Source organism: Impatiens glandulifera, chromosome 2 (assembly GCF_907164915.1).
Source record: "Impatiens glandulifera chromosome 2, dImpGla2.1, whole genome shotgun sequence".
Classification (NCBI taxonomy): Eukaryota; Viridiplantae; Streptophyta; class Magnoliopsida; order Ericales; family Balsaminaceae; genus Impatiens; species Impatiens glandulifera.
This window is the reverse complement of record NC_061863.1, coordinates 6,859,433-6,869,626: the sequence shown is the minus strand read 5'-3', so window position 1 is coordinate 6,869,626 and position 10,194 is coordinate 6,859,433. Positions and strand designations below refer to the sequence as shown.

Here is a 10,194-nt window from a genome sequence, read left to right as displayed (position 1 = left end):
GTAATTATTTAATGTGTATAATTTATAATGTTATTATTGTTATGATTTTTGAGATTCATTTGTAAAAATCATTGGATTCAGTCTATGAGTTAATAATTCTCTTGTAAGATGTATATTCTTGCTCATATTTTTCTTAAGCTAGTCTCATTCTATAAATACAAAATATCTTGAAATTATAATAAACTAAAATATACCATCTATTATTATGTAATAAATCTAATAATCATTATTATTATTATTTTTATTATGTAAATATAACCATTGACTTTAATTATACATGAAACAAATCTGAGCCATTCAATCATCAAAATCCATCCATCGGCTGAAAATCCAGGGAAAGAGATCTCGTAGCGGAGCAGATTGAGTTCCTCTCCTGCATGCTGCTGATCCTCCGCAACAGTGTTGCGCCTTGCCCTAACAACGATCTCTTCCAATTTTTGGAAAGAACCCTAACCTTCTGTTTCCAAATCTATGATTCCCTCTTCAAATTTCTTGTCTTTACCGGTTCAAATCGTTGAATCCTATATCCTAACCTAGGATTCCTTGCTCGATTGATTGAGAACTCCGACCTTGTTCATCAATTTATTAAAGGCGCCGACTTGACTCACTAGCGTGGGTTTTTTTGGATTTGGTCTAAAATCCCCCCCTTTCTGTTGTGGTATGTAGATTGTTTTTGGAAATTTTGTCATAAAACTGTTTTTCTTCCAAAATGGGCAAGTTTTATGTGATTTCTAGATGTTATTTATTGGGTTTTTGTTGATTTCGAAAGTGATGCTAGCGATTTGTACACATTTATTTCTCGTGAATTGTCTATGTAGCTTTTGCTTTCTGTATGAAGAGAAACATACATTGGAAATGTGACAAAACCGTTACTGCAGTTGGAAGGTTCTTGGTTGTAGTATGATTTAAGTAGCTTTTGAGTTACTGGTGCTATTGAATTATGGGAAGTAGGGAGATAGATAAGCCACCAAAAGAGGGGAAGGATGGGAAAGAGACACAAATACCCACTTCGCAGGTTTTTTTCTTTGTAATTTCAGTGACCTTATTATAGAAGGTATTAAAATCCATGATTTTGTTTTTGGATCTTTTTAGGAACAGTCACCAGCTGCCACAGGCACAGTTACTGCGGACTGGTCTGGTTTTCAGGTCCTAAAGTCGAAGCCTTTGTGTCTGTTTTGTTTTTCGGTAAAGTTTTGAGCTTTTAGATTGATCTTTTAACCTTCTCTTTTGCAACAGCCATACGCTCATATGCCTCCTCATGGGTTCTTAGCATCAAGTCCTCAAGCTCATCCTTACATGTGGGGAGTTCAGGTGATCTTTTTTCTTTTTCATTTTGGGTTAGAATGGTTTTTCATTTTACTTACATGTCTTTATTTGCTCATGGTGTGGATTTCTCTTATGCAAACCTAGATTTCTTGTATGATTTTGACATGCTACCTCAGAGACATTGAAAAATGTTTAGCCTGATTAATTATTCAAAACTTGCTTCAGATTCTACTTTGAAGGTTCAACGGATCACAAAATTTCCATATTTGTCAAAATCCTGAATTTAAAAGACTTTGCAGAGTTTTTATGTCTGTTTCCATAAAAATGATGTAGGTTTCTCTAATCTAAAATGTCTGCACATTTAACTAGTTTAGTTTATTGCCCATTGTGCGACAAATCTGATGAATGATTCTGATATGTCTTCTTTATGTTTTGACCAATCTGATGAATGATTCCTTTCCTGGTATTATCCCCTGAATTAAGAATTAGAAGAAATGAGAATATGAGATTGCATTTCTTATGTATGCTTGTACCTTCTAGACCATCTAGCAATGGTTCTATGCTTTAAAGAGATTCTTCATTTAATATTACTATTCTAATACATGAAAAACTTGGGGCTTGTTTTCTGAAAGGATGAAATCATTTCATTAATAATCAAGACTCAAAAAGTATCAACAACAAAGATCCTATAAAATGAAATCTAGAGCTCAAAAGGGACCGGAGGAGCCCATGTATCATGTTGGGCCCCTCTTTTCCTATCATAGAAAACTTAGAGCTTGTTTCATCTGTTTTTTTTGCAATAAACTATTCTTTTTTTGAAAATAAAATCTGTTTGACGATAAAGTGATTATTTTGTTTAAATGACCAAAATATATCTAGTACTTAATTAAAATGTTATAAAGAATAAAGTAAGGTTATTTTAGTTGATGATTTGATGGAAGAAGTGATTAATGATGAGATTATTTGGATTTAAATCACATCAAAATAGGCCTTGTGCTTCCTTTACATCTCTGGCTAATGTTGGCCACTTATTATATCAAGTTTCTTAGTTCTGCAAATTTCTTTTTTGTCACAATAGCTATACGTATTTGTTCTATCAGGCTCTTGTTGAAATTTTATTTTTGGTCACGTGCAGCCCATTATGCCACCTTATGGTACACCTACACCCCCATATGTGGCTATGTATCCCCACAGTGGTATATATGCACATCCATCTATACCTGCGGTAATCTCTTGCTGATGGCATTTTGGTGAATAAACTATCCGTTCTTTTCCTTCAACCCTTTTAACTTTGTACTCCGTGTTTTCAACTTAAACAGGGATCTTATCCTTTCAGTCCATTTCCCATGCCTTCAACTAATGGAATGGTTGAAGCTTCTGTGAGTAAACTGATCTGCACATTATTGCTTGTCTTGCTGATAGATAACTCTCATTTTTTCGGTTGACATATGACCATTAAAATACAATTAGGGTAACACACCTGGCACTGGCAGCATAGAAGCAGATGGAAAGTTACCGGATGGGAAGGAAAAACTTCCGATTAAAAGATCGAAGGGAAGTTTAGGCAGTTTGAGTATGATTACGGGCAAAAACAATGAGTCTGGTAAAGCATCAGGACCATCAGTAAATGGAGTCTATTCCAAAAGGTAAGTTGTATTTACCTTGTTGATCTGCCTGCTTGTAGACACCTCTTTTAGATTGAACATGTATTATTTTCAATTGCAGATGGAACATGTCACAGCATTCAATCTGCTTTGCAGGTTTTTGTATTATTCATTAGGCTCACATTCTTTTCATCATAATTTGGAACCCTTAAGCATTTGGTGATAGTAGGAATATCTGTTTATATGGAAAAGATTGCAGAAATAAAGTCAATAGTTGTTTAAATTAAGCCAAGATTGCACATTTGGAAATTGAAGGAGAAAATTTTCCCTTGTATGTTGATGCCTTTATACATATCTTTCCAGTTAGGATAATGTTCTATACATGAAGAGCTAAAGTACAAATGGGTGACTAAGTAGACTAGCTTTATGTGTCTTTTCAAGTCTATAAGTTTTATTGAGAGAGGTTATCCTTTTTAATCAGCATAATTTATATTTCCATTTATCTGAAGTCTTTATCATGCTTCCCTTTTTTATCATTAGGGTAGTTATCAAGAGTAAGCTGTCTTTCTGACCAAGGAATATTTTTTAATGTGTGCAAGATTGCTGATATTTGCATCATGTTTTACCTTCATAATTTTATGAACATTTCCTTACTAAGAGTAAGCTGATCTGGAGACTAAAGCTTCTTTTGATATGTGCAGTGCTGAGAGTGGGAGTGAAGGTGGTTCAAGTGAAGGCAGTGATACAAACTCACAAGATGTAGGTGTTTTCTTTTCAGATTGCCTCTTTGTTCAAAACTGTAACTGGAGTATATAGCATGAAAAGTTATAAAATATTAAATATGTAAAATGAGTGCTATTTTGTTGACAGGTTACCTTTTTTTAGCCAAACATGTAGTGTGATTCTAACTGATTGAGTGTTTTCTGTTTCTTTAGAAAGGTAAAGATATACAAGTGAAGGGATAAAAAACACAAAAGTAAACTTAGGCCCAACCAGGTTAAGAGAAACATACAGCAAAATCCTAGATTTCAGTAGCATGCACATATTGATCTAGACTTGTAGTTCCCAATTTGCAAAACAGAGATAGTTCCGCCATGAGCAACTTCACTTACACCAATGTAAACAAAAAGAAGTAAAGTGACATGCTTCTTTTGATCTTATTTAAACAACAATACTTTCCTGTGTATTTGTATCTTTTGATATGTCAAGGAATCATCCATTAGAATTCGTAGGACAAGATGACACATAATTTGGGCATCTAAGAGTGGTTGCAAATTACTTTTTGTTACCTTTAAGATAAGGTGTGCACAATAGCTGCCCTTAGAGAAACCCCTTCTTGTTAAATTTTCAACTGTAGACTCCTAATTAAGTGTAGCACATTAGACTCAGATTTTCCTTTTTATTGGAGCTTCTGAATGAAACTAAAATTTCTGACCATGGATCATTCACATGTCAAATTCAAGAGTTATAGGTCTTGACCGAAAATTCCACCTTTGGAATGCTTCCAAGCACTGCAATCCTCTCTAAGCTCATCAAGAACCAGAGTATACAGTGAACATTATAGAGAATCTCTTAGATCCTGCCAAATTAATTAGAACATTCAATAATTAAAGCAAAAGAGTCCATGGGATTCTCCCAATTCTTTTAAACTTGCAATAAATCATTTTCCTGCAAGGTACATCATATTTGTTCATCTTGTGAGGAATGCTTTGTTGTAAAACTGTAGCATTTTCATGTCCATATCCCCATTTTTATCTGTTTACAGTCTTGAAGCTTGAACCCTATAATCCCTTTCTCATGCTGCTTCTTTGGATGGTCATATTTCCTGCAGGACTCTCCGTCAAAGTCAGGAGGTAAGCACGAATCTTCTGAAGGTCTGGTTTTTAAGTGTTACATCAAAAAAATCAAATCACTATGTGGCAATTATGGAATATTCCACTTAAGGGTTTTGATGGTGTCATGTTATAGCTGAAGCATCTCAAAATGGTGGTGCAATGCATGGTCTTCAGAATGGTGGATCAAAGGTGCCTCTTACAATGGTGAATCAAACTATGGGGATTATGCAAATGCCGGCTTCAGGGGCTCCAGGTAGTCTTCATGGCCCAACTACAAATTTAAACATTGGTATGGATTACTGGAGTTCTGCTAGTCCTTCGACTCTTCCTGGGAAGGCACCGGGTGCTCCGGTTGGTGCTGGACCACAACTTTGGCTGCAGGTTTTTGCTTCTATCCAAAAGAAAAAAAACTGCATTTACCTATTATTTATGTTGTTTTGTCTGCTCTTGTGTTGGTTTGTATGGTTCTTCAATTGTCAGATTTAGGCCTTGTTTGATGAAGAGTGTCCAAGTAACCCCTTATCCTTTCATCAATCAAAGCATCAACTAAAATACTAAAATATCTTTACTTAATTTTTATAACATTTTAAAATATAAAATATAAAAGATATTTTAGTCATTTAACTCAAATAATCCATTTTTATTCATCAACTAAGGTTTTTCTTCTTCTTAATAATCAGATTATTTAAAAGAAAAGAGCCTACATCAAATAAGCTCTTAGATATTCCTGTCTTAAAATGGTTATATGATGAGCAGAAAGTGCCTATCATTCTTTACTTCCATAATTTATGAGACCTAATTTTCTGTTGTCTAAAAATGGATTATGACATTTCAAAAATATTAAATATTAAAGATATTTTAGTTATTAACCCAAATAATCCATTTTTTCATCAATCAAAGTGTTTTTCTTCCAAATAATCAGATTATTTCCCCCCAAAAATAAAAAATAAAATAAGCTTCTTAGATATCTGCTTGAAATGGTTGTCCTTTGTGCAGAAAGTGCTTTAGATTCTGAATTTTCGTTCAGCCTTACCAAGTTCAATTCTTTTACTTCCCTAATTTATGAGAGCTAGTTTTGTGTTGTGTAATGTCTTCATAGTGGTGTTGGATATATACATTGTATTATTACCTTACAAGATCTGTTAGATAATATTTTAAGTGTCTTAATATGAATTACTATCTCTTTGTGCATTTGAAGTGTATCCTACATCTTTTACTATAAACAATAACACCAAGGCAAAGCATATAAACTGTTTTTCCCATTTTAGAAACTTTAATAGAAGTTCAATAGACTAGTTGGCATCTGTCTACCATCAAGCTAAGCACATGATTTTATTCAATAAGGGCTATATTTGTAAGAACCATATTTGGTGTAAAGCATGGATAGCAAATATTTAGCATCATTATGCTTTCCCAGAAAAATTAAAATTGAATACATATATATATATAGATAGCATCATTGTGACAAGAAAAGAAACTGTTTGGTGAAAATTTGTTTGAGCAGTTATGAATTGTAATACCGAGATTTCTCTGAAACATGGGTAGCAAAACTGTAGAACTAATAGTCTATTAATTTTTTTTCTGAAAGGTTAAAGTTTGTATTAATACAAACGATGTGTATACCAAGCTTGGAACTTGTAACTGAACATTATTCATTGAACAATTCAGACATCAAGCCATGCTGAATTGGTTTTGTTAGTCTATTTCTTGTAAACCCCTACATTTTCTTTCTGTATTTATTTTTATTGACTTGCAGAATATGATTTAGGTCCCCACCCTTTTGACAGTCTGATTTCTTATGTGCCAAACTTACTTCATTTCTCCGCTTATTTTTATCTTTTGTCAGGATGAAAGAGAGCTCAAAAGGCAGAAAAGAAAACAGTCAAATAGGGAATCTGCCCGTCGATCCAGGCTGCGAAAGCAGGTAACCTTGAACTGTGTTTCTGAGCATTTTTTTTCTCATCATTCTTTGACTGAGGATATCTAAAGTTGAGTATGGAGTTGAGGAAAGTGAATACTTTAATTTGAATTTAACTACTATAAGATAATTTTGATTATTTGTGACTTTTAATTCCTGAATAGAGATTTGTTGAAAATAAGCCCATTATTTGTTTTCTTGTATGTGATTCAGGCAGAATGTGATGAACTGGCCCAGCGCGCTGATGCTTTAAAAGAAGAAAATGCATCACTTAGATCTGAATTGAATCATCTTAGAAGTGAATATGATCAGCTTCTTGCCCAGAATGCTTCTCTAAAGGTGACATTATAATCTCAATACAACAGTTATATTTCAATTTTCTTCGATATGTTTTTTTAGATAATGATTGGAGTATCCATTCTGATCCTTGTTGGCCAGGAGTAATAATTCTTCTTCCAAATACTTTTCCATGAGAAGAGTGATCTTCTATTATAATTAGCTGTCATAATTCCATGTTATAAAAGTATTGGCTTGAATTTTTTTTTTTAAATAAAATAAAAAATCTCATGCCTCAAATAGGAGGCCACAAATATGGTACATAATATGCTCATAGTTTTAAGATAATTTTATGTAACTAAATTATTTGTTATTCGTGCAAATAGTCCAAATGATATGTTGTATGTCCTTGAGCAAATGTTTTGATCTCTCATTGTGAATCATCATGTGGTGACATATTATCTGATGGCCTTTTCATTGTAATGTGAACTTCCGATATATCTTTTAACATGGTTTTCATAGACATAATGTACTGTTTCATTATATTTGATATCGGTGATGGAAGTTTTGAATAAATAACATTTTGTTATATATTAAGGGGCTTGTTGGTTAATATTGCTTATAAGACTGAGTTGATGTTAATAAACCAAAAAGTAACTTGTTATTTTTTTGTATGTTTGATAATTTAACAAGGTATGTCAAATATTTAACTATTAGAACAGACAAACTGCCTAAACAGAACTGATGTTCAACCGATGCTAATGGTTGAGATGATATTTTTTTGTGCGAAAAAATGACTCAACTGAATTGCTTAAATTGCGGTAATTGCATGATCAAACTATTGACAAAACTAAGATCATATTGCAGGAAAGGCTTGGAGAGGCAACAGGACAAGATGACGTGAGACCGAGTAGAAATGATCAAAATGATGGAGGAGATGAAGCAAAGGAGACAAGCCAAAGAGAATAATGGAAGGGTAATTGCTCATTAAGCTGACAGATTAATTATAGTAAATCTCTTATCTAATGCAAGATCCAGAAAACAACTTTTATTTTTTTTAATTATCGGGATTAGCCTGTCTGATATTAGTGATCGAACAAGCAAGCAGTCTAAATCCAGCGGTTATTTGTGGTTGAACACATGTCTGTCTGACTGTTGGCCCGCTCTAAAATGATTTGTTAGAGCAGGGGCATTTAGAGTGTCTTTAGATTAAGAAAAGAGAGTGTAGAGAATGGCTATCTTCTTAAACTTGGTAGTGTTTTTTATTATTGTTTTACCAACATGATAGTTTTACACTGAGGATTAATAAACTTGGGTATGGTAAGTTTGTATAATGTTATCTGACCAGTTGTCATTGAATTGGTGACATGACAACTATTTCTATGTATTCCACTTTTCTTGTTGATTTTTATGTATTTCACTTGTGTTATGTTAAACCAAATAGTGTTTTCACACCACTATATTATTTATCAAAGAAGATGTTTGGTTTTAGGTACTATGAATGAAGAATTAGTGTAATGAATGTCATCGGTGTCTTAATTGTAACTACATTCTTTCTTTAGGACCAAATTCTTCTAAGAAGCTTCAAATTTTATTCTTTGTTGACCCTTTTGATGGTTTTTATCTAGTTTAAAATTTTTAGTTTTAGATTTTTGTGATTAGGTTTCCATTACATATTGTTTTCATTGGTCAAATTTTTCATTTTGATCTTTTCTAGATAATGAGAAAATTTCCTAGGAAGTAAATGAATTCATCAAAAGCTTGAAACTTATCTCTTAATTTCATATTTCGTTTACCTTAAGAAAATTAAAACTAACCTAAGGGGAAATTTGAGCAAATGACCCTAAAAACAAGTTGAATTGCTTTTAGTGAGAGTGAATAAATTAAATAGCGCTGGTGACTCCTTTTTTTTTGACGAAAATGTCCCTATTGCGTCACGCATCTTCAGGTTGCGTGACGCAATTTTTTATTTTTCAAAAAATTTTAATTATGAAATTTTTTGAACGAAAATGTCCCAGTTACGTCACGCAACCGCGAGACGGAAAAAAAAGATTCGGTTGCGTCACGTAATTGGAGTTGCGTTACGCAAGGGTATAATTGTCATTAAAAAAAGGGTCACCAAAATTATCCACACTCACTTCCCTCAATTCACCCTATTTTTAGGGAATTGATTAGGTCTTGTTTGGTTTTAGGTTATTTAGATAGTTGTAATAGTTTAGTTTAATATATAATTGATTAAAATATAAATTATTTGAACATATTTGAGTATGAGGAGTGATAGGGTGAGGGAATTTGAGGGAGGGAATGAAAGAGGAAATGACTTGACATCACCTCATTGGTTGAAAAAAGTGAAAAGTGGGAGGAAAGAGAAATTATTTTATTTTTTCAACAAATCATATTGTGGCACATATTGCACGTCATTCCCTCTCTTATTCCTTCTCCAAATCATTTCTCTTTGGGTATATATACATATCTGATATAAATATATAATAATTTTCTATGTAACGAAAATATAGTGTATTTTATTGATAATTTCATTAATGAATTTTAACTCAATAAGGTAACTTTAAGTGCTAATATATTACCTAATATATTTAGAACTTGAGTTCTATGAGAGTTTGTTTAATTTAAGTTCTTTTTTGATTGATAAATTGATTAGATTCATGGTTATTCAAAATCTTAATTGATCATTCTTTTTTTAAGTGAAATCATTCATAACAAATTGTTAGCCTTTAAGAAAGTTTGAAGAAATGATGAATATGTGCTAAGGTTAAAGATTAACATATCGGATTTTTATGATATTCAACCAAAATAGCAATCAAAACTTAACTCAAGATTACCCTGAATTCATACGTTCATATTAAACTAATTTTATTAATTAAATAAAAATAATAATTTGAGAAAATAAATAAAATAAAATTCACACCAAATTCAAATATAAATTTATGATGAAATTTAATCTAAATGAAATTTAAATTATTCAAATGTGAATTTAGGTGAAATTTAAAATAAATATAATTTTGTTAACACTAATGCATTGAATGAGTCCATTCACAAATATTATTAAATGTCATTGTAAGTACAAAATACTTATGCTATAAATTATTATTGATAATAAATACTAGCAATTAAACTTATATAGGTGCATTCTCCTAAATTTTCCTAATTAAGAAGAAATGTCAATTTATTAAGAGATAAGTAAGGTTAACTATTATGGATGAATTAATAACCATTAGATTAAAGAAATTGATGAATGATTTTAAGGTTTAATTTACCGCTACATATATCCCTTCAT

General features: G+C 32.1%; 1 protein-coding gene across 4 annotated transcripts; it reads left to right on the top strand.

The window, feature by feature from the left end:
* The first annotated feature begins 346 nt into the window (after positions 1-346).
* LOC124924106 (bZIP transcription factor 68-like) lies at positions 347-8,304 on the top strand. 4 transcript variants are annotated; one of them, XM_047464172.1, is made up of 13 exons: positions 347-658; positions 819-1,015; positions 1,093-1,146; positions 1,237-1,311; positions 2,402-2,491; positions 2,586-2,645; positions 2,737-2,912; positions 3,572-3,629; positions 4,702-4,723; positions 4,839-5,086; positions 6,552-6,629; positions 6,837-6,962; positions 7,767-8,304. In XM_047464172.1, exons 2-13 carry the CDS (start codon positions 941-943, stop codon positions 7,866-7,868), a joined length of 1,164 nt encoding a protein of 387 aa, XP_047320128.1. In that variant the 5' UTR covers positions 347-658; positions 819-940; the 3' UTR covers positions 7,869-8,304. The 4 variants fall into 4 exon arrangements, with proteins under 4 accessions (XP_047320128.1, XP_047320126.1, XP_047320127.1 ...); XM_047464170.1 differs by having other exon boundaries at positions 349-658; positions 879-1,015; positions 4,702-4,744; XM_047464171.1 differs by having other exon boundaries at positions 349-658; positions 839-1,015; positions 4,702-4,744.
* Positions 8,305-10,194: the final 1,890 nt, after the last annotated feature.

Coding starts and splice junctions, on each gene's coding strand:
- LOC124924106 (XM_047464170.1), top strand. CDS start 941: ATGGGAAGTAGGGAGATAGATAAGCCACCAAAAGAGGGGAAGGATGGG. Junction 1,147..1,236: donor CGGACTGGTCTGGTTTTCAG/GTCCTAAAGTCG, acceptor CTTTTGCAACAG/CCATACGCTCATATGCCTCC. Junction 1,312..2,401: donor CTTACATGTGGGGAGTTCAG/GTGATCTTTTTT, acceptor GGTCACGTGCAG/CCCATTATGCCACCTTATGG.